Source organism: Taudactylus pleione, unplaced genomic scaffold, assembly GCF_031769625.1.
Source record: "Taudactylus pleione unplaced genomic scaffold, aTauple2 ptg000329l, whole genome shotgun sequence".
Lineage (NCBI taxonomy): Eukaryota > Metazoa > Chordata > Amphibia > Anura > Myobatrachidae > Taudactylus > Taudactylus pleione.
In genome coordinates, this window is record NW_028284730.1 from 357,594 (window position 1) to 383,007 (window position 25,414).

At 42.4% G+C, this 25,414-nt stretch overlaps 1 protein-coding gene across 2 annotated transcripts in view; it reads right to left on the minus strand.

The window, feature by feature from the left end:
• KANSL3 (KAT8 regulatory NSL complex subunit 3) overlaps positions 1 to 25,414 on the minus strand; it is an 81,384-nt gene that overhangs the window by 36,176 nt on the left and 19,794 nt on the right. For both annotated transcript variants that reach the window (XM_088443275.1, XM_088443276.1), the window contains exons 11-17: positions 19,152 to 19,309; positions 16,523 to 16,586; positions 14,796 to 14,996; positions 14,296 to 14,446; positions 13,191 to 13,268; positions 4,190 to 4,363; positions 1,674 to 1,755 (exon numbers count right to left, since the gene is read on the minus strand). In XM_088443275.1, coding sequence (XP_088299401.1) covers positions 1,674 to 1,755; positions 4,190 to 4,363; positions 13,191 to 13,268; positions 14,296 to 14,446; positions 14,796 to 14,996; positions 16,523 to 16,586; positions 19,152 to 19,309 — 908 coding nt within the window. The remainder of the gene's footprint in view (positions 1 to 1,673; positions 1,756 to 4,189; positions 4,364 to 13,190; positions 13,269 to 14,295; positions 14,447 to 14,795; positions 14,997 to 16,522; positions 16,587 to 19,151; positions 19,310 to 25,414) is intronic.

A 25,414-nucleotide genomic window follows, 5' to 3' on the forward strand; every position in this document is an offset into this window, starting at 1 on the left:
TGATGTTTGCATCTAAAGGGACACAACAACAGGTAAAAAACAGATAGCACATTCAATAGTATGCCCATACTGTAACTGGGTTGCATGCGTGTAACAGGGTAGAAAGCTGCCGCCAGGGAACAGTTTGGAGATTTGTAGAGCACAGCTTTAAGTTTGATGCATTAAGAGCATTAGGTGCTAGTAGTTTAGGCAAGAACTCTAATACGAGGGAAGCACCAGGTTGAAGATGCAATCATGTTCATGAGCTCTGCATATCAGGATCATAAAGGAAATCTAGAATAATAATCATAACGATAGTAATAACAATGAAGACACAATGAGCCTGATTCTTCTTTACTCCCGCAGTCACCAGCAAAAAACATGAGCACTGGATCACAGCGGCTGAGGTAGTCCTTATTTGGTATATGCCTTGGGTATAAAGAATCTGCTCTAATATGTTGGAATTCATCTCCCTAAACTCACCCATGATCAACATATTACTGTGCAAGCAGTCAATACATATAGCATACAGGCCGGCACCGCAGCGCTAGCAGTAACAGGAGGCAGCTTGCTACCCTGTATAAAAGGCACACTGACATGATATCTCTACCCCAAATGGATTATGAGATGGATCTGGTTCACATTGCCTTTTCTCCTTTCTCTATGGCTCGCTTTCCTGTGTGCTTTTAGGAGGGAGAGGAGCGGTAGTTAGAGACATTCACCCCATTATGGGGTTTATTTACTAAGCAGTGTTAGGAGACAGAGTGAAAAGTGATAAGGTACCAGCCAATCAGCTCCCAACTGTCATTTTTCAAACACAGCCTGTGACATGGCAGTAAGGAGCTGATTGGCTGGCACCTTATCTCCTTTCACTCTGTCTCCTAACACTGCTTAGTAAATAGACCCCTAATAATGAGGTGAATGAAGAAGCAGGGGAGAGGGTAGGTCAATCTTTGCACATCCTGGCTTGCACAAAGAGAAAACCACAGGCACTAAACAGTGGAACATTCAGCGCCTCGAAGAAGACTGTAAAGCTGCATACACACACACACACAACGATTTTGTTAATGAACAATTTTAGTAAACAATTTTCTCCCTTGAAAAAATGAACTAAAATCGTTTACTAAAGTTGTTCATTTACTATGTTCATTTAAATGTAATGAACGATTTTTTAGAACTACAAACGATTTTTGCATATTCCCTTACTGAAAATCGTTGAGTTGACAAGTCTGACTGAACTACAAACTACAAACATGAACGCGCATGAACGAAAATTGTTCATCGTTTGACTCAGAAAGTGAACGATTCTTACAAACGATTATCGTTTAACGATAATTGTTCAAAAAATCTTGTGTGTGTGTATGCACCTTAAGGGGCTATATACAGGCTAGTGCTTGTTAAATGCCACGGCCTCTCCATAGGACAATTAAGAATGTGGAAATCCCCTCATCAGCCCTACTCCAATGATATCACTGTGACATTGACTGTGGAGATTATTTTCATTATAAATGTGGTTTAACTAGAATAACACTCCTAACATCAGTGATAACATATGATGCAAGCAAAATTCACAGAGGGAATATAATCAGCTTAGAGAGAATAACAAATGAAGATCATCTTTCATAACACAGCATCGCTAGCCCAGCTGCCGTGAAGACATTAAGAATATAGATAAGAAGAAAGACGGAACGTACTTAGGTGCCGTAAGCAGGCTGGTAATTTCCTTAGCCCCCACTGCAGACTGGCCCATCACTGCTGTGGATGACGACTTTGAGGCTGCACAAATACAAAATACACACACATTAAACCCAATGCACAATTCTCCACTAAGACACAATGAAGCCTCACTCTGCATGTTCCTGACCTGATTTTCTCATATCCCATTCATATACCTTTTCCTTTACCTGAAGCCTCTGGTGAAATAGCGTTTTTAGATGTAACACTAAACATAATCAATGACTGTGCACTTCACCATATAACAGTAGAAGACTTGTTGGGCAGGGAGGAGCTCATGGAATTCAGCGTAACATGAAGAAGAAAGACTAAGTGGTCTATTTACTAAGCAGTGTTATGAGACAGAGTGAAAAGTGATAAGGTGCCAGCCAATCAGCTCCCAACTGTCATCTCACAGGCTGTGTTTGAAAGATGACAGTTGGGAGCTGATTGGCTGGCACCTTATCACTTTTCACTCTGTCTCCTAACACTGCTTAGTAACTAGACCCCTAAGTAAAATGAACACTTTTCAAAGAGAAGGTAGCATCTGCCAATCAAGAGCATCGGTTCCTTCAGTGTGAGGAGGGGTTGTGTGGATGTTGTGCAAAATGAGGAACATTAAGTATGAAAACTTCAACAGTTTAATATGTACAAGTTATACAAATGTTTTCCAAAAATGTAAAAAGGAAAAATCGGATGTATAGTAGACAAGGCCCAAAGTAAAGCTTGAGAGATCAAGATAAAAGCAAAACATAGGCCCTCATTCAGAGCCGCTCGTTAGCGGCAGTACGCTCGTTCCGAGCGATGTTCGCACATCTGCGCATGCGTACGGTTTTTAGTACGCATGCGCGAACCAGTCAGTGCGGTCGAAAATCGTTTGTACGCTATATAGCGAGTGCCTGCTATTTTGAGTGACAGAATAAGGCGTATGTGGGTGGTAACAGGGGAAGGTGCTTGAAAACGGGGGAGTGGAATTCGAACGCAGGCGTGCTTAAAGGTCAAAACGGGCGTTTTAAGGGTGTGCATAATTAATCCAGCAGCGTCATTGACCACGTCACTTGGTTTTTTTAAACTCAGAACTGCTGTACGATGTACTCGATTAATCAAATAAATAGCGGACATGACGTATGGTGCGAGCGGCCAGGGGGCGTTTTTATCAAATAAACGAGCGTATGTTTTGCTCACTCGTTCAGACTTAGAGGTGTGAACAGACTGCAATTTGCGAACGGATCATTTGAATAGCCACCCCTTGTTTTTGAACGAACGACCGCAAATAGCGAACAGCTCTGAATGAGGGCCATAGTCCCTAATTAAGATTTTGCTATGTCACACGCTGACAAAATAGTTCTGTATAGATTCTAGAGTCAGTGTGGAATTTTGGTATCATTATTCACCATTATTCCATGAGAAATAATATCACTGGATGTTTGTTGATGGTGGTGGAACACACCAAGTAGCAACTGGCCAGAATCTCCCATTAAATGGACTAAGAACTGTTGACTAGGACAGCCAAGGCATATGGCTTAGAGAACTTTCCAACAATTCATACAGTGTACAAGGGCAGTGCCATCTAGTGGTCGTCTATCAGGTTAAAACGGTTTTTACAATAGGATCACTCAGGATGGATGTTTTGGTGTCCTCCTAAGTGAGCAAGTGCACCTAACATCATGCCAAGTAAATTCTCTCCAAACCTCATTAGAAGTTGTGATGGTGGAAGCTGTTTCTACTATGCACACCGGACTACCATTTTATTAGTCTATTGAAAACACGCAGACAGTAGGATTCACAGTCTCACATGTCTGAAAATAAAGATAAGGTGTATTGTTTTTTAGGTTTAGTGGGCCTGTTAGATGAGAGAATTATAAGGAAAGCAGAGAGCTAATGTGCTAACAGTTGTCAGAGTTAGAACATTTTGAATACAATAATAGTAATGACTTTTCTCTGAAATGAAGCAATATTAAAGCACAGCTTAAAGACTATACTGTACTTCAGAATCTTCCCAAGTCTCCTGATCCTAGCACAGGGAGATCTAGAGAAAATAAGCAGCGTGATATAGGCTGGTAAACATGTCCAATCCAACACTGCAGAACGCACAATGGTTAAAATGATCCTCGGCAGTAATTAGATCGGGTGTCCTGTGCTTCCTGCTATTCTTCTTACAGACACGCTACATTCCTATACTGAAGGTCACAAAGCAATTTTTCAATCAGCCCCAGTAATTTATTTAACAGGCCGTGCTGCGTATAGCAGAGTGAACAGTGAAAATCTATGTACAGTACATAGAAGAGCTCTGGCTTGTGATAAAAGTGTGATGAGGTGCTCCTGGAAAGTTGCCCGTACTCTCTAAGAGGCCAGCATTCGTACCGTAAAAACAACATAGATAACAAATCCCATTTCCTATAACCTTTCTACTAGGAAACAGGTGCTTGTGGAAGTGCAAGGGTTAGGTACGGAGCACGTCCACAGCGGGGACAGTACATTAGTCATATCTACAGACCTTCTTGTGAGACGGTGCTCCCTCCTCCTGCAGCATCCCCGTGGGAGACAATGGTCACTTTGATTTTGGCGCGCTTAGAATTCTTTACTCCAGGGGTACTTCCAGGGCTTGGGGGTCTCTTCAGCTGTCCTCTGCTGTCCTCCTTCTCCTCTGAAGACTCTGAAGAGACAGGAACTGGACACACAGGAAAAATCATTAGCTTTCTGGAACATATAAAACAATTGGACACTTTTTTCCTAATGCTTTGTATTGTGGAACAATAGTGGAGATTACAGTCACAATATACCAACACATTTAGTGATTTGTTGTGTAGGGCTCTTGGTGATGAATAAAACAAGACCTCTCATGTCTAAACAAAGTTTAGATAAGAGGTTATAACTTGGTAAATTCAAGAAATTAATAAACTACCCCCATAATGTGACCATCATTCTATTGCACTCTGCTTTGGGTACTTTATTTAACTTTATTTAACTTTACTTTGGTCAATCAAAGAAGAGTTAATAGTTTTAGCTCAGGAACAATATGTTCAGAAATTATGTTTTCAGAGTAGCCTCAGTTCTGCCTGTGTGTTCCACTTTAACATAAGGACAATCTCACTAGCAATAACCTTTGCAGACTGACAATTGGGTGCACTCAAACTCCGTGCAGAGCAGACTGCATGGCTGAAAGTTACCATTCAAGACAAGAGGAGACAGACAGTGTGGGGGGAGATCTATCAAGCCTTCTAAAGGGGACACATGGAGAAGTTGCCCAAATCAGCTTCTAGTTATTTTATAGAATGTACTCGATAAAATATAGCTAGAACAGATTGGTTGCTATCTGCAACTTCCACATTTGTCCTCTTTAGAAGATTAAGGTACGTATCCACTACGCGATTAAACAGGGCGATTGAACGATAATGACTTTGTTATCGTTCAATCGCTTGTTAAGCGTTTGCAAACTGGGCAGTTTAATGTCAAAAACGACCAGCGATGCATGCTCCTGCTGGTCGTTTTTGACATCTATCATCGGCCGAACATGCTGGTCAACCTGACGATAATGTCAGGTTGAGCGTGATAGGGGATGATTGATGTGCCTACACTGAACGATTGAACGTTCAGTGTAGGCACAGCACAGACTGGGAAACGACTGCACAATTACAATGTCATCATCGTGCACTTGTTTCACAGTCGTCAAATGATTACGCACCTTTAGATACACCTCCCCTAATGACTCATTGGAGGAAAGGGGCTGTGATGGGAGAACCAATGTGTTCTTGAGTCTGCTACTTTTCATTATTACAGCATGACAACATATTCTTGTGAGCAAAACTTTCCTGACATGAGAATTACACACTATGGGCCGTATTCAATTGCGGTCCAAAAGCTGTTTACGATGAAAAAGTTTTGCTGGTTCTGCTAACCTCATCTGGCTAGCAGGGTGCCTAGAATGGCACACAGTAGCCAGAATCTATGCAGTAGTGCTGCCTGTTGCGTCCTTAGGGCGCTTCAGACGGTCACACCGCTGCCCTAACAGCTACCCGGAGCATCCAGTGATTCTCTGGGCATAGCAGTAATCACCGCCGATTGTGGCCCCACCCCCATGTGACATCGCGCAGATGGGGTGTGACCTGCACCGGGCTCGCAAATAATGTTATATATATCAAAGTGACCCTCGGCAGAAAGAAGGTTCCCCACCCCTAGTTTAGTGCGTAACACTACCCTATCCTCATGAAAAATGAGAAGCGGAGATTTACAAGAAAGAGCCGCTAACTCAGATACTCTTCTGGCCGAGGCAATGGCCAAAAGAAAAACAACCTTCAAAGTCAGATATTGCAATTCTACAGATTCCAAAGGCTCAAAAGGTACCTTTTGATGAGCCTCCAAAACTGAATTCAAGTGCCAAGGAGGAACCGGCGGGACATAAGGAGGCTACATGCGAAGAACCCCCTGCAAGAAGGTTTGAACTTCAGGAATGGTGCCAATTTCTTCTAAAACAGGATCGATAGGGCCGAAATCTACAATCTAAGACACTTAACCAAGGTAGGCATCCTTGATATCTATGGAGGCCAGATATTCCCCTTCCTCCATGGAACAAATGACTGACCTTATGGACTCCATTTTTAATTTTTCCAAGTGGAGATAAGCATTTAATCCCATGAGGTTGAGAATGGGACGAAATGACCTGTCCGGTTTGTCTACCAAGAAAAAACTGGAAAAGGACCCTCCAAATCTAAAATCTAACCCCTGGTTACCAGTTGGCTTATCCAAAAATCCGGGTTGAATTGAATCCAAGTTTCCCGGAATTTGAGTAAGTGGCCTCCCACCAGAGGACGAGTTCAAGTCCCGTAGATTGACCTGGTGCTGGGGACACCACGCCCTCTGAAGGCACCTCTACAGGGACCCCTAGGCGTACACCGGAAGGCCTGAAAGCTTCCCCTTCCTTGGGTCCAAAGGGACGAAACCTAGGGGATTTTGGTTTTGATATGAATAGGTAAGGACTTTAGCCTCCCGTGACCTGAGAAATAATTTTAGTTAATTCTGGACCAAACCTAAAACCTCCTTCAAAAGGCAATGTCTCTAAAGCATGCTTGGACTCTATGTCTGCCTTCCATGTTTTAAGCCATAGAGAACATGTGGCGGAAATGGCCAAAGCAGAAATAGGAGGCTCTACATGTATAGTATCTATTAAAGCATCACCTATATAGGTCAGAGCTACCGAAATCAGCTAAAGAACTAGCTTCAGACAAATCCTCTGGTTGAAACCCAGCAATCATCTTGGTCATCCAGGAATTGATAGCCTTTATCACTCAGGCGCTAGCCAAAACAGGGCGCAGCGAGACTCCTGACAAAGTGAATATAGACTTAAGTACAGACTCATTCTTTCAATCCATAGGATCTTTAGGTGCTACAGACTGTGTTGTGGGAATAACGGTATTCAACCTAGCAATAGGAGCATCCACCATGGGTGGAATCTCCCAAAGCTTGGTATCCTCTTCCGAAAAAGGATCAAGACTCCAAATTTCATATTCCAAAAAAATTTAGGTATCAGGTTTTAACCAGGCTTCTTTTAATATTTCTCCAAAATGGGAAAACAGACATGTTTCTTCTTGCATTTACAGAAAGAAACTGAACTAGTCACTGGAATAGCTGTTTCCTGTAGATGCAAAGTCTCCCTGACCACATCTATCAACATAGAAACCCCTGAATCAGAATGGGAGTCACCCTCCCAGTTTGAGGTGTCTTCCCAGTCATAATCCAATTCCCCTTCTTCCTGGGAGGAGGCGGCTGAAGCCTCAACTCCAGGAAAATCCACTGAAACAGGCCTGAACGTCTCATAGTGGCTGTGGTCCTTGCTAATGTTACCATATTCTTTAGGGCAGTTGCCATCTCAGCGAGACAATGTCCTATATCCTGGGCCCATCTGGACTCTACTGAAGGATCAGACAGACTAGGTACTTGAGCACAGGGTATCATATAATTTGCCTGAGAGTGGCGTAAATCACCTATGGCCTCAACCATAGACTTGGCCCAATCAGGCATCACTGACTGTTCAGCTGAACCTCCCGGTAATGAATCTCCCTGTGAACAACCAGCACAGAGCGACCCTGGTTCGGTACAAACTTTTGTACAAGTATAAAAAGTGACTGACTGGTTTTTGGAACCCCTGTCTGGCTTCTCCATATTAAAAGAGAAAGAAAGACAATTCTAACCAATACAGATAGCTACCTAAATTCCACTGCGAAAAGTATAGCACTGTTTAAATAGAAAAAAAACAAAAGGCACCCTGGCGAGCTGCCTAAATAGTACCTACCGACTTGGTGGTATGAGCAGTCACCATGGCCGTTGTAGGGAGGTCTGCCACCACGAATACGTGGCGGATGGTCAAATGGAGCCAGCAGGCAACTGCAGCAGGCCAGCCCCATTTGGGAAACCTATAGAGTACGAAAAACGGGGATCCGACATACGGAGAGATACTTAGTGCGGTCCACCTAGATCCAGAGGGCACTCACCATATTCAAAGAGGCCACCTCTGGGGAAGAATTGGGAGACTGAAAGGCCGGAGACCACAATCTCCTGGTTGAACAGAGAAATGACCTTTGAAATAGTAGCAATCCGTGTCCAAAGAACGTCCCTGTCCGAGTGAAAGACTAGAAACGGAGAGCAACACAAAAGTGCGCTCTTGTCAGACCCTCTCCAAGGCATAGTGATGGCCAGAAGGAACAGAGTCTTCCAGGTGAGCCAATAATTTAAAAAGTGCAATATTAAAGGCAACAGACCTTTGTATCAAAAGGGTTAGGAAAACCACAAGGAAAAGGAAGCCAGTGTGGTTTGGGAAAGAGGTCGCAAGTATTGTGAAAGCAAATAAGATAGCCTTTAGGAAATACAAGCAGACGCAAAATAATGAGGACAACGAGATGTATCTTGTAAAACAGAAGGAGGTTAAGAAAGTAATCATATGTGCAAAGGCAAAAGCTGAGGAGAAAATGGCACACAGTCAGTGGGTAAAGGGGGCAAAACTTTTTTTTAAGTATATAAGCGAAAGGAGAAAAACAAAAGGTGGAATAAAAAGACTAAAATCAGAAAGAGGGAGTCTTGTTGAGGGAGTCAATGTAATAGCTGATCATCTTAATAATTATTATTGTTCAGTATTTACTACTGAAAGAGAGGGCAAGAGGCCATAGTTAAGTTGCAGGTGTAATCAGAAAAGTGAGGTAGGAACAAGCACATTTACAGAGGAGAAGAACATTTACAGAGGAGAAGATCCTAACAGAATTCTCAAAACTGAAAGTGGATAAATCAATGTGGCCAGATGGGATACATCCAAGGATACTAAAAGAGCTTAGAGGGGTGCTGGTAACACCATTAACAGAATTATTCAACCAATCACTAGCTACTGGAGTAATTCCAGAGGACTGGAAAAGAGCAAACATTGTCACACTGCACAAAAGTGGAAGCAAGGAAGAGGCAAGCAACTACCGACCAGTGAGCCTTACATCAGTAGTAGGGAAATTGATGGAAACACTCTTAAAAGAAAGAGTCGTAGATTATCTCATATTGAGCAATTTGCAGGACCCCAAACAGCATGGATTTACTGTGGGGAGATCATGTCAAACAAATCTTGACTTTTTTGACTGGGTGACTAAGGAAATAGATAAAGGGGGGGCCATAGATATAGCTTATCTAGACTTTAGTAAGGCTTTTGGCACTGTTCCACATCGCAGACAGTAAAATAAACTGGAAATCATGGGATTGGGTACAAAGATAGTTGAATGGATAAGATCATGGTTGCAGGATAGGAAACAGAGAGTTGTAGTAAATGGAGTGCAGTCTCAAGAGGGAAATGCTACCAGTGGAGTACCTCAGGGATCTGTACTTGGACCAGTGCTTTTTAATATCGTTATTTTTGACATTGCAAATGGTATTGAAGGGAAAGTATGCCTTTTTGCAGATGAGACAAAGGTATGCAACAGGGTAGACACACCAGGAGGGGTAAAACAAATGACTGATGATCTAAGTAGACTAGAGGAATGGCCAAGAACATGGCAACTACAGTTTAATGCCAAAAAATGCAAGATCATGCACTTGGATCTCAAAAATCCAAAGGCTAAATATAGTATTAATGGCACTATACTGGAAAGTACTGAAGAGGAAAGGGATCTAGGAGTCACTATTTCAGGTGACTTAAAGGCAAGCAAACATTGTAACAAAGCTATGAGGAAGGCAAGTCAGATGCTTGGTTGCATAGGGAGAGGAATCAATAGCAGAAAGAAAGAAGTGATAATACCACTGTATAGGTCATTGGTACGTTCTCATCTCGAATACTGTGTTCAATTCTGGAGGCCATATCTCCAGAAGGATATTAATACATTAGAGACTATACAAAGAAGGGCAACTAAAATGGTGCAAGGTCTACACCACAAAACGTACCATTCAAGGCTAAAAGATCTTAATATGTATAGTTTGGGAGCAGAGAAGGGATAAGGGGGACATGATAGAAACATTCAAATATATAAAGGGTTTTAACAAGGTAAAGGAAGGAGACATTCTTCAAAGAAAGAGAAGTATTAGAACAAGAGGACATGTTCTAAAACTGGAGGGTGGTAGGTTCAGGGGAAATTTTAAGAAAAATTACTTCACAGAAGACCTGGCACTTGACGACAATAAAAATACCTGTTAATCAGCAAACAATAAAGGGATAATCAGCCCTCAATAGTAAACAGAAATATAAAAACATACTTACAATACATTGACCATAAATAATTTGATTTGGTGCTAGACCATCAACCTGAGGCACCCCTGCAGCTGTCTTGAGGCACCCCATTTAAGTAGTGCTGCTAGACTATGGCCCTCATTCAGAGCCGTACGCTCTGAGCAGAGCGCAAGCTCTGCATGAGGGCCGGGCTCCATTTTCATGGAGCGTCCTCCTGGACGCTCGTATAGCTGTGGGTCACCACCCACAGGCTATACGAGCGTGCATTTTGATGGCCGCGATGGTCGTGACCATAACGACCATCGAAATTGCGAGCCGGAGCCTGCGGTTGAGGTTTTCAACCGCAAGCTCCGGAGTGATTTTGGCTCTATCAGAGCCAAAATCACTCCCACTGACATCACTAGTGATGTCAGTGGGCCGGCTTCTGACGGGAGGCGTTCCCGTGGGAACGCCCCCGTCAGGGAGGCACGCCCCCGGCACGCCCACCAAAGGGGGCGTGCTGTCAATCAACATTGACAGCACGCCCCCTTTGATCGGACACAACGAGCGAAGGAAAGTCCTTCGCTCGTCGTGTCTGGCGCATGCGCACGACGGAGCTCCCTCCGTCGTGCGCATGCTCAGTGCAGACCATCGACCCACTTGCGAGCGGACAGCCGCTCGCGAGTGGGTCTGAATCAGGCCCTATATGCTTTATTTTATACTAACCGATTTATCTGTTTGGAGGACATATTTTTAAGCCTTTATGCTGTTAGTCCACTGACTGCTTGCTTAAATCTTCACCTGTGTCTATGGCGACTAATGCTGATTACATCTGACTATATACAAACAGCATTTGAACAAATTGTTTTAATTATTGGAACTATGGCAGACTGAATGTTAAAAGATTATTGCTGGTTCTTTAATGTTTTTATTTAATTGTCTATATATACCGACCGGTGCGAATATATTATATTACTTTTAATAAATTACCTATTATATGAGCGCTACAATTCATTTTATAAAGATGACAAGTGTGGTTAATAACACAATGGGGTTATTGTAGCTGATCAACAAGCAGTAGTCTAATGGTGCGTACATACTGGACGATAAAGTGGACGACTGAACGATAACGATATCGTTCAGTCGTCCACTTTAATCGCCCAGTGTGTACGCACCATATCTCAGGACACAGAAGAGCAGCACTGTTCAATAATTTGTGCATTTTCTGCAACTATTACATGTATATAATATATAATGCTTTATAGGAACATCAACTTTTTCTTATGTAAGACACAATCCTGACCACCACTGGTATCATCATTTGGGACAGTATGGTATAAATGTTGTGATTTCATATTTCTCCGGCATCCTAGCTGGGGGACACTGCTAACCAGGTAATGTACAGGGCATGGTGATGAGCAGTTGGCACATCAAACTAAACTTGTTTATAGCTAAACCTTCTCTACATACTCCACCAGCACCACAGGAACCAAAAGGAGACTGTTTATTGTATGTGCCTTTGGAGTATGCACCATCAATGTTTGGCATCAATCGGCACCAGGGGTATGTTCTTATGACATACAGAGTATGGACCACTGGCGTCTTCTGACAGCAGAACCTTTTACATGCTACTGTGCAAACAAGTATACAACGTATTTCTAATCATTAATTAGCACAGAGTTTAGTTTTAGTGCAGGAAAATTACAGCACTTGTAAAGAACAAGCTTCCCAGATTATTATTATCCTTTACTTATATGGCGTCACAAGGGTTCCGCAGCGCCTCACAAAGTACATAAACAAATGAGCAAACACAAAAACAGCGGCTTACAATCATGTACTTCCAGCTACTTTTGCGAACTACGGACCCTCGCTCAGCAGTATGCTGATCAGCAGCAAGCAGAACCCAATGAGTAAGAAATCTACTTCAAGAAACAGGTTTCCAACCCAATATAAAATACATCATAATACTTATTAACTCTAATTACTTTGCATGCTTAACTGTATGGACACACAAGCACAAATCACAAGAGCAAATCAGTTTGATCTCAAGCCAGAGAACTCAGCAATATGATCCACAGAAACAATACAGGAAACAAGGTACAATATGCTGAGTAAAGGTGATTTGCTGTCCCACATAATCATGGATTAGAGATAGATAACATGCTGCTGAGGAAAACAGCCATGTACTTTGGCTGACCATACCCTCATTGCAAGTATGTGGGAGTCTTTGCTTGGGAAGTCTGTTTAAACAAGGCACAGTTTATGGGTTGAGGCTGTATTGGTAGGTACAGACCAGAGGACACCATGATTGTGACAGCTAACAAATGTTTGGTTTATCTTTCTTGAATTTTGCAAGCAAAGTACTTAAAACAACCCACTGTGTGCAAGACTCTCCAATATTCTGCATGTATCAAACCAATGCCTTTACAATAGGTTGACTGGGGAGGAGAATAGTTCCACTGTTGAGTCCAGTAGAAAGTAATATTGCACTGCCCTTGATCCTCACTACATGAGTGGTGGGGTGGGGGCCTCCTCTGGGCCCAACTCCCTTACTGCTGCTGAAGCTCCTAAAGAAAATGCCCCCACACACAGGAGGGCCCAATTTGGCTATAGAGCACAGTACAGAGTTAGCTCCACCACCTGGGTGGAGATCACGCCGTCTAGGTCTCTGACCATATGGGCATAGTGCAGTAATTAATGTTGTGCATTCAACATCAGAAACTCAAAGCATTCTGATACAGAGCCAGAAGTCTGGGACAATATTGCTTTCAGTTGTGCCCTATTCCCAAACTGGATCCAGGATGGGAAGAACCCAGGAAGTCGCACTCACCAAAGACACAAGAGGGAGATCCTGTAGGGAGCGACTTCCTCACTAACATGTTTTGTTTCAGGAAAGCAGCAAATTGGGCTGAAATACACAAAACCATAAAAAAATATAAATGTGAAGAGCAGGATTTAAAGCACGTAATTAATTCCCAGTACCATCTAAAGCAGAACATTAACTGAAGGAAACCGGCAGCCAAACTCAAAGGAAAAACATTAATTTCCTGAAGGAAGCGTCAAGAGCCTCCACCCAGCAGATATAATTAGTTAATCAGGGGAGATGTACTGACATGCTGCAATACTAAGCATGCGCGCCGGTGAGACCGACTTCAGAAACACTGTATAATTATTTTACCTGGGACACAGAACAGCAGCATCGATCTGATTGAAAGATGTACAGTTGTATCCACATACATCTAGCCTCCTTGTGCGCTAAACAGCCATTCTAGTCGGACCATGCTGTGGCGTGATTCTGTAGTTTCAAGCGTCTTTTCGTGCGACTTTTTCTCCTTCATGTGCGTCTTATTCACACATCGATGCAAATAGGATGCACAGACAGCTGTTGCTGAATAAAATGATATGTGGCATGCCTATATTCTGTGTGCGACTGCGCTGCATGCGAAATGTTACGTTACACTGTCAGCGGCTGTGACACTAATGTAACATTTCACATGCAGATACACCCGCAGTCGCACACAGAATATAGGCATGCCGCATATCATTTTATAAGCCAAACAGCTACTTGTGCATCCTATTCACATTGCTTTGTGAATAAGACATATTTGAAGGGAAAAATTGCACGAAAAGACACTCTGAGCTACAGAGTCACACGGCGCTCACGCGTTGAGTAAGGCGCGTTGTGTAAGGCGACTCGCAGCGCAGAGGATAGATGTATGTGGACACATCTGTATGTGAAAACAACTATGTGATCCTTATATTCAGTTTGCAAAACTGTAAGGATGCGTCACGTCTACACTTCAAACAGTGTCCAACTGTACTGTGCAATAACGTCTTCATTCTAACATGTATTCAAATTGGAATGAAAATGACCACCCATCCTTACACACTAGTCTACAGTCTACACTTTGTGTCAGTGTCAGGAAACCTCTCACCTTGTGCTTGTTTTGGGTTCACTGTGGTTCCTGGTCTTTGTATTTGGGTCTTCAAAGGCACCGCTGTTTGTCCTGGTTTATGGGTAGTGGCGATTGCGGTTAACTTAGTCTTTGGGCTGGAGGCAGGACTGCTAGACATACTGGACAGATCCTGTAGAATACAGGAAAGTGGAAATTGTGGAGTCAGTAACTGTACAACAGTATAATAGCAAGCATATAAGATACAAGCTTTTACATTTCAGTAAATACTAATACATCCAGAAGACAATAATGAACTGAATTGCAGAATCAAGACAACTGTATAATATAAATCATATTAAAATCACTAAACGCTCAATGTAGGTTTTAAAAAAGCAAAAAAACAAGACAGCTACATACACACAGTGGATGCAGTCAGTTTGACACTAAACTTATGTAGGAACCGCTTATATCAAATTTTGTTATACCAAATATCAAACTGGTTCAGCTTACACATTGGATCAGTCCTGTATTATGCTCACCTCGGAGCCAGAGGGGGAGGCGGGGAAGCGGGCCGCTGGTGAGGCTGGTCTGCTGTTCCGCTCAGACAGATCAAGGGATAAATCTCTCCTCAAGAACTCCCTGGGCTTTTTTTTCTTCTCTGCATCAAGGTCACGAGGATCAGAGCCAGAATGACCCTCAGATCGCGTCAAGACCCCCGTAAGAAAGTCAGCAATCTCATCCTAGATTTAAAGAGTGAATTCTTGTAACATAACAAAACATACAGAGGATATATAATCTTCTCTACTCCAACACTGAACAGGAACCTGCACAGCATCACAGTTGTAGCCAACCTAGAATACCCAGATTAATAGCTTCTGAGACAATTTAGATGTCATAGTTTAGAATACACGAAAGAGAATACCTTAGGCACAAACGTAGCAAGTATTTTATACAACAATCTTATATGTGCAGCAGAAATGTGCAATATTTGGAGGTTTTGGCTGTATAACTGTATTGGTGCATACACACGGGCAGATTTTTCCTTCAGATCTGAACGATAACGATTTAAAAATCGTTCAGTCGTTCATATCTGAAGGAAAATCTGACATATCTGACATGCCTAAACGATGGACGATGAACGATGCGCGTTCCCATTTGTCAGATAACGATATCTGACATCTGATGTATTTGCAGTCAGACTTGGATGATTCCATTCAATTTAATGCAGTCAAAAATTGTTCAATCGTTCAAAACTTTTGTAAAATCGTTCATCTGACAAATCTGACCGTGTGTATGCTCCATAAGCTTTCCTTTTCATTTCTTTGGCAACAGATATGTTTTTATCTGAAAGGTTACAAGTGTGAAAGCATTGTCATTCAAGCAGGAAATCCCCTACTTCCTGCACAGTGATCTCCTGTCTCTTCAGCCAAACACTGCACTGTTAAATCATAGCAGAGATTTCCTTATCTGTGTCACTACCACAGAGACAATCAAAGGCAGAGCTCAGTCCTGTGATCACTGCCAAAAGACCACTGACAGCTAAGCCTGGCGAGGGGGGGGGGGGGGGGGGGGACAGCAGACAACAGGGCTGTATTCTTAAAAACATAGAAGCAGACACCTCCCACAGGTTGCGAATGAAGGCCAATCTAGCATTCCAGCGTTAAATATCTACTCGCCCCAAGTGTATCAAATATAGCCTGGTGCTCCATCATGTGGGTTGGCTGCCCATGGTCCCAATACCACACCATAACCTATTCATATGTTATAGAGGATGTGAACGGCAGATACTAATTTAGAGCACAATTAGCTTACAATGGCTATTGCAGCATCGACGCTACGTAAGGCACTTACAGAGCAATTGATTGAACTGTTGTGTATGGAAATATAAATGTAAACATGTTTAATATAGACCACGATTATGCCATGTCGATGTCATTTGAATCCAATTAAGGTTTTAAATGTAAAGATATAGAATTTGACATGAAAAGAGAATCTACATTTTCTATCAAAGTCTTAACAGTAGAGTCCACACCATAGCTACTAGGACACCCCTCAGTCTCCTTCCCTGCAGTGTCCCTTGCTTTGCTGTTTAAATCTAATCATTATCATCTAATCGCCCTGATAATTGTAACATGTATGCCCAGCTTAACAAATGGCCTACCAATTGGGAATTAAACATCCCACTTCACGCTTGGGGTACGTGCAAATAAAACCACAAGTGATACATCAGACATACACAGAACAATAGCAATAACATCAATTTTACCTGAATGCACCGGTCAACCATACTTTGTGTCAGACTCTCCGATTTCTTCTTTATTTTGCTTATACTGTGAATACGAAACGAAAAATGTCAGGGACTAATATAGTGACAGAAGATAGATATTTTATTTTCTGGTTGCAAGTTTAGGGTCAATACCACTAAGGATTATGTTAAAGCACATGTAAAATTTTGTGGACCTTTTTTCAAATAGAAACTAGTTAGATACACCCTCTAGTAGAAAATCTAACATGACTGATGTGCAAAAAAAAAATCTGCACCCTGCAGTCCTGTCCACCAACAACAATTAATCACCAGCCCAACATTAGTGGAGCATTAATGCCCAGGTTTCCTATTCCTGGTGACAATGGTTCCTCTAATTCTGTAATACGAGAACAGTAAATTTACCAGATTACTGGTAAATGTTATGCAAGTAATCTGTAAATCACAGTTTCTTGGTAATTCTACATAACACATTAGTCGCCCACAATATATTTTAAACATATCTCAACAAATTTGACGCTCTATAACCTTCAGTGTTTGCGAATTACTGAAAATAGTTGTGCAGGGTTATATACTGCAAACAATTATGTATGCCTCTTAGAAAGAATATGTGGTGATCGTTATACAGATGTATCCACATACATCTAGCCCTCTTGCGCGTTAAAGAGCCCTTCTAGTTGCGCATTGCCGTGGCGTGACTCAGTAACGCAGAGCGTCATTTCGTCCAACTTTTTACCTACAAAATGCGCACAAGCAGCTTCTGCTGATTAAAATAATATGCGGCATGCCAAAATTCTGTGTGCGGCTGCAGGTGTATCTGCATGCGAAATGCTATTTTATAATGTCCTAGTCACTGACACTGTAACGTAGCATTTCTCATGCAGATACACCTGCAGCCGCACACAGAATATAGGCATGCCGCATATTTATTATTATCATCATTTATTTATATGGCGCCACAAGTGTTCCGCAGCGCCTTACAATGTATGTAAAACAAATAGGTGACCAAAGACTTACAGTACAATACAATACAGGACAAGGACATGGATAATATACATTGCCACATTAGCGACCATAATACCCACATAAGCAGCAGAGCTTAAGCAACCAAGTGTTAGGTGCCCTAGTGGTGAGCAAGACGTAGATGAAAGTAAAATAGGGAGAAGCACAAGAGGGTAGAGGGCCCTGCTCTTAAGAGCTTACATTCTAAAAGGGTAGGGCAGACAAACAGGTGTGACACAGATGGGGTAGACAGGGAGGATATACTCACGGCCAGGTCACCAAGTTCCAGCTGTTGAGAGTATCCAGGATATGACTCCGTAATAGCCACAATATCCAGATCATCCCTTGTTACTATTGCAGTTAATTCTGAAAATGTTATCAGCACAGCTCCTAGCATTTGCATACATAGCTCACATATCATGTTAATCAGCAGACGCTGCTAGTGCGTCCTATGCACAACGCTGTGCGATTAAGACACATTTGAAGGGAAAAAGTTGCGCGAAAGACGCTCAGCGCTACCAAGTCACACTGCACTCAAACGTTATGTGTAACGAGACTTGTAGTGCATAGAGAATAGATGTATGTGGACACATCTGTAGGTGAAGTGGTACCAGCTTGTAACCTCTTTATGCCCTATAGATCCTCCTAAACAGGATTGAAATGATGTAACACCACCCACCAGGAGTTCAGTAAGACACTCAGCAGACAGCTCAGAGGGGTCCTTTACATTGAAGTATACACATTTAATGGGCTCTATTAAAGGATTATTAGGGATGTTAGGGACACACCTTATGAGGTTCACCGCGACGTGGTAGGTGGGCAAACAAGAATCCTTACTTAAAAACCCATGTTAATTGTTGGAGCTTATTATAAATATTTTGATAAGTAGAATTCTTAGTGCTTATAGGGTGCACCTGCATTTCCCCTATTTTTTTCTGCTGTAGAACGGCAGGTCTCAGCATGGTAGCAGCATTTATTATGTTTAAGATGAGGTAATAAAAAAAAAGTATTCCCAAATCTAGTATGTCCAGTTTGAAACAGAAGAAACAGAAGACACACCCCATCCCTGCCAAGCTGTATATCTCTGGATTATGCTACTGCAGTGAAAGTGGAAAGCAGCCCAGCTGTCCGCTTGGTATACAGAGGTCATTTACAGCTCCCAATGGGCTCTAACTTTGTTATTTTCTTTAAGAGAGTGTTATTTATCTACCAAACTCTGAACTATCTGGTGGACATCCATCAATACACTAGTCTATGGACTCGATTCAATTCAACGGGTTTAACAGCGCACTGAATTGAATAACTCCGGGAGCTCCTTGCCGGCACTATATAATTAGCATTGAATTGAATCGATTCCACTCCAATCCAATTAGGAGCGAATTGCTCGAGGTACGAGTAAGTGCAGCTGCATGCCGCACTTGCAGTACCACCAGACTCGCACATTTTTATTTGCAGCCCCATAGGGCTGCAAGCAAAAATGTGCGAGCCCAGAGTGAGATCAGATCGCAAGGGGGCAAGTTGTACGCCATACATTGGCAACTAACCCCATTCGCACCTAATTGCGTTTAGAGCTCATTTACTTAATATTTAGCATACAGACTAAAATTGGCTAACATTTCCTGACTCTCACCGAAGATTATCATCGGCTCCTCCGACAATAACCAGACTGTTATCAGTGCGGAGCTTCTCTCGAAAGTCCTCCATCGCCTCAGGGTGACACTGAAGGGAGTTCTGGCCAACCACAAAAAGTACTGGGGTCTTCATATCAAGGAGAGGGTCATCAACATCCTAAGAAAGCAAAGTTGCAAGTTCAGGCACTTTCTAAGCATCAATAAATTAGTGTCGGACACATTATAACAGTCTCCCAGTCCTCCCTAAAATGAAGATAAAAAACAACATGTTTTTTGGTAAATAGCTGTAGTGGCACGCTCAGCGATCAGTCTCTTGTAACATAAATCACGACCCTACTACTGTGACTTACAGCTTAGGAGAAACTCACATCACCTAATTTTAAGGTTAATAGTGTAGAAGTGTTTGAAATGAAGGGGAAGTTGTATCAAATGTTCTAAAGAGTGGAGAAGATCCCCGTAGCAACCTATTAGCGTCTACCTATCATTTTATAGAATGCACTTTATAAATGCTAGCTACAGTAGAAGCTGATTGGATGCTATTTGGCAAGTTCCCCACTCTTTAGAAGGTTTGATACATTTGCCCCTTAGTTCTGTGGATTGTTTTGCATATGACTGGATAAGCTATGGCAGTCGTCCAATCATCTGCGGTGGTGGTATATAGAGGAGGAGCCAGAATACCAACAAGTTTAGTTTGCATTTATTGCCAACTCCCTCTATAACCAGGGTTAGCAGGATCCCCCAAAGTGGATGAATAAGGAGGTGTATAACCTATCAGAGCTTGTACGTGAGGATTGCTTTACAAGGGTTATGGTGCATACACACGGTCAGACTTTGTAGGACGATATGAACGATAACGATATCGTTTATCGTCCATTTTTTTGGCCCCTTCCAACCCCCAAACGACGAACGATGCGCGGGCACGGATGGTCGATAACGATCATCGCCCGTGCATGCAGTCCAGCCAGGTCGATATCGGCCAGGTTACTATAGGGACCCATTTGGTTGGTGGTGTGCTGGATGATCGATATCGATCATCCAGCACATGCAGGATGATCAGACAACGATATTGTTATCGTTGTCTGATCTGACCGTGTGTATGTACCATTAGATACATTTTGTCGACATATGTTTATAGACACTATAATGTTGACATGTTCAGAAAGTGTACAACCACAATGTCGACATGAAAAATGACGGCACTGACAAAATGTCGACACCCAATTTTAAGCCTTACCCTAAAATTTCAATAGTGGACATTTTGACTATCGACATTTCATGTGTTGACATTTTAACCATGCCGACTTTATGGTGTCGACCTTTTGACTTCACACATTGTGCTTGTCATTATAAATCCTCTGCATCACATTTCTGGCTTCTTGGCAGGGGCGTATCTATAATGGGTGCAAGGTGTGCGTTGCACACAGGCCCCTGGGTCCAGGGCTACCACACAGTCCACACCTTGCACCCATATAAATGTACTTTCTGCTTTGCCTGCCCGGCACTGGCTGCAGAAATCACCAGGAAAATGGCCACCACGGCCATTTTCCCGGTGACTTGCGCATGCACAGTAGAGATGTCCCGGGAATGCGGCGCGGGCGTCATGTTCCCTGAGACCTGCGCAGTAGACGGGGGCCCGATCGGAGCCTGCATATGGGCCCCCTACACTCTGAAACAGTCTCTGCTTCTTGGGAAAGCCAATTCCTGGAATTGCAGGATACTGAGTGGCAAATTTACTAAAGTGTAAGTTTACAAAAGAGGAGCTGTTGTCAATAGCAATCAATTATATTCCAGCTATCAATCTTATTATTACGTCTCCATTTTTATTATGATGCTTGGTAGTTCTTTTTGCTATGTTGCTCTTATATTGGATACAATATATACAGTGTTGTATTTTATGTGTGTTCTATGGTGTACGGGGGCCTCCGGGCCATAACCTGTTATGTTCCTCTCCCAGTTTTCTTTTCTGTATCCCACTTGTTTTTTTATTGATGTGCTGTAAAAATTCAATAATAATGAATATTGGAATAAACAAGAAAAAAAAAAAAAAAAAAGGATCCGATCAACAAAAGTGGTACCTCTACTACTAGCTAACCAAGTTCTGGCTATACATACCTCATCTAAAGAAAGACCTGTAAGGTTATATTTACTTATTGTCTTGCTCACCCTCTATTTTAGACAAAGCACAAATATACATTATCCTGAACACGTGAGAGAAATCTTTTCACCCATCCTAGTAGTATAGCTAGTAACCATTACCCAGACAATTTTAAACTTAGGATAGTCTCATAAAAGATGTCATAAGATCCCTTATAGGCTCCCACATTTGCGGCAGTGACCATTGTTTCCAGTTCCAAATTTTTGAAGGAAGACTCTGTGTAATATATAGAATTGTATCTGTTGCAATCTAGATGACAAGGTGGGTGGCATTAAGCTACTCAGTGTCAGATCCCAGTGCTCATCATCCAAAGGACCTAAGTCACTTTCCCACTTTGTTCTAAGGGCCTGATTCAGAGTTGGGAAAAGAGAGAGATCTCTCTCTCAGAGGAGCCGTTGAAAGGCCAAAAGGCAGAGCCTGAAATTGATAATGTTGCTGTGATATGATAAACTTGTTCAGAGACTTGAGACCCGTTGGGCTTCTGAGCTAAGAAAAGGGTAGAATAATAGCCCTTCTCTCACTATGAGGAGGGGACCAGAATTAGTACTCCTGAGAGTAGTAAGGACTGAATGGCCTTTTGGAGCAGCAGGGCCTTGCTTGGGTCCGATGGAGGTCCTGTGCAAAAAAACTGTTGAGGGGGTTGCCTCAGGAAGGAGAGGGCATATCCGTGGGAGACCACTTCTCCTACCCAGGCGTCTGATGTGGTCTGACGCCAGAAGTGGGCGAATTTAAGAAGTTGGCCTCCCACCCTGGCAGACCCCAGGGAGAGGCCTGCCCCATCAGGCTGAAGGCTTGTCCTCAGATTTGGTAGGTGGACGTCTAGTAGCCCAGGTCTATTTGGTCCTAGGCTTGGAAGCCTTAGTTGATGCTTGATGCCTTGAAAAGGACTGACCTTTAGCTTTTCCTTGAGGACGAAATGATGACGTCCGAGGCTTTGCATTATATGCAGAGGGCAGGAACGCTGTCTTGGAAGCTGCAAAGGTAGTCACAATTTTGTCCAATTCTGGGACAAACAGGACATCCCCTGAATAAGGTAGAGACTCCAAAGCCTTTTTAGAGTCCACATCTGCCTTCCAGGAGCTGAGCCAAACAATACAGGGGGAGATATCCTGGAGGCCAGGACAGCCGTATCCATATAGAAGGCTGCATCTCTAATGTGAGATATGTAGGACAGCTGTTCCCTCGAAGCATCAGAGGAAATGTCTCTTCTAGGGCCTCTGCCCAACTCTCAATGGCTTTAGGGACCCAGGCCGTAGCCCTAGCAGGATGAGTAATAGCTCCTGTAAGAGAGTATATAGATTTTAGACAAGATTCCATCCTTCTATCCGTAGTCTCCTTCAAGAAAGTTGCAGTATGGATAGGTAAGGTAGCATTTTTGACCAGACGTGTCACATGGAAATCCACTGATGGGGGAACTTCCCATTTAGTGCAATCAGTAGTGGGTAGAGGGTAAAAGGAATTTAAACGCTTTTGTCGTTTAAAGGATGGCTGTTTTGCCTTAGGAGCAGGTACTGTCTCTTCTATTTGAAGAATAGATTTTACAGCTCTTACAAGCGCAGGTATATTCAATTTAGAGGAGTTCCTTGTCTCCCGATGGGGAGTCAGAGTGAGAGAGGTCTGCATCTCCTGCCTCCCCAGATGATAAATCAGAATCTGATAGCTAGGTGGACTGGGAAGAAAACACAGCACGCTTAGTAGGTTTACTAGGTAAGGACAGACAGCAAAGACAAACCAGGCGCACTATTCCCAATCAAAAAGAATTTCATATAATATAAATAGATATGGTCATTCTTTGATCTAGAGCTGCTGTCAAGGATAGGTGTCAGCTCCAAACCCTATAAAACAAACAAGAAAAAAAATGGATGACAGCGCTGCTAGATCAAAAATAGTTTAATGTATTATATAACGTTAGATAATTAAATATAGCACATAATTTTTATCACATATAAAAATCAATTATTACACATAAAATATTGATTTCTAGAACCGGCTGGTCAAATCAATGTCCTATTATAACCCAGGAAAAAAACTAAAAAATATAAAAAAAATCATCAATCTGGATTTGTAAAGTAACAGGTATCAAATTGGTACAGCGGTACTATATATCTTTCAGCATATATATATATATATATATATATATATATATATATATATGTGTCTATATCTCCTCTATTTGAGACAACTAATACATGGCTCCTGTGAAGGCGAACAGTCAAATAGCCATCTTTTTATGGAAAAAAGCCATCAAGTGGATAAATGGATAATTCGGATTTAATCCTGTTTAAATAAGCAGTCATTTGCTAGTGATCACTTGCATTGTTAGTAGAAGCGTTATTTAAACAACATGCAGAGAGGATTTTTCCTAGACGAGGGCTGGTGTCACGGCGCCATGGAGAGGTGATGGAGCAGCAGTGCAGAGGTCCAAAGGACGGTCTCGAGCTGCTGCTCAGTAGTAAAATAAAAGACAATAATAAAAATAAGCTTGGGCTGCTTAATAGCGGGCCCACTGTTAAAACGGTGATCTAGCATCTACCGGACACCAACAAAACTGAGTTGCCCTCAGGCTGTGGGCGGGGTATAGTGGGAAGGACCAGAGCATCCTGGGATTGAAAAGCTTTGCAGTTGGTGTCCGGTCCAGTCCCACCTACACCCCATTGTCTCCCCTGTGGAGCCCTATGGACTCTTAAGAAAACATTGTTTTTAACTCCAAAACTCATCTTTAAGAAGTTCAAATTATATATTTTTTAATTAACTGTATTTATTGAAAAGTTTTATGAAACCGGTACAAAATACAGAAAAACAAATAAAAGTACAATATAAGCATAGAGCACACAACTAGTTGGCAATATCAGTACATAAACAGCGGCAAACACATAACAACATTATGAGAATATGACTTAACTCAAAGGAGGGCGGACTAATAAAAGACAACCCTCCCATATAACCAAGTATAAAAAACATAAGGAAAAAAACACAGGAGAATTAGGGGTAAGAGGACTCTTGGTCAACAGCGTATTTCGTAGAGCACCAATGTTTAGTGCACATAAACCATTCATGGGAGACAGTGGTATTAACTAAACCTATCCAGGAGGAGAGAGTGGGGGCGTGTGAGGCCATCCAGGTTCTAGCATACACAACATAGCCAAGGCAATAATAATCGTAACCTAACAGCTGTATCCCAGAATCAGTTATTAAACCCAGGACATGAGTCCAGAAGGAGGAAACAAAAATACAAGACCAAAGAAAGTGCTGGAAGCCAGCATTACAATCAACGCATTTAGTACAGGAGATGGAAACCAGCATCCCGAATTTTGCACGGGTGTCCAATAAACCCTACGTAGGATATAAATCTGAATTTGCTGGAATCTGGCATACACAGTAGCCACCCAAGGAGAACCCAAAACCATAGTCCACTCTTCAACAGACAGGGGACCCAGATCAACTTCCCACTTAACTCGCAGCACCAGCAGCCCCCCAGAATTAATAGCTGACCTAAGATATGAATAGAGACAAGAGATACATTTCTTTAAGGGAAGAGTACAGAGCATAGCTCACACTGGCAGCTCTGCTAAAAGAGGAATCCTCCCCCCCACCCTCACACTGTGCACCAAAGGCATGCCGTAGCTGCAGGTATATTAGAACGGTATATTGGGGGGGAGGGTCAACCCCAGAATTAAGTTGAGTAAAGGAGCACAAAACACTCCCTATAGATCTGATGTATTGTGGAGCACAAGATAACCACAAGGAACCACTATCTTTGAAAAGCAACATCGAAAAAGCAGCATTGCCCCCAAAGAGGAGAACAGGGATCCCTAGCAGATCTCCAAAGAGAAGTTTCCAAGTCCTATCCATCACCCCCAACTAAGTTAAAGGTCTGTCTCCAAACATTAATCGCTTGCATGCTCAATGAGGTCCTATTATCAGAGCTCCTACCCCCAAGTAATGCCTGCAATGAGGGATGCCCCAAAACCTTCTGCTAAACTAGCAAGTAATACAAACTGATTCCCACCTCCACAGATGGGTCACTTGGGAGGCAAAATAATACAGTTTAAGATTAGGAAGTGTGAGAACCCCAGAAAGTTTGGTGCTGCATAATGTCCCAGAGAT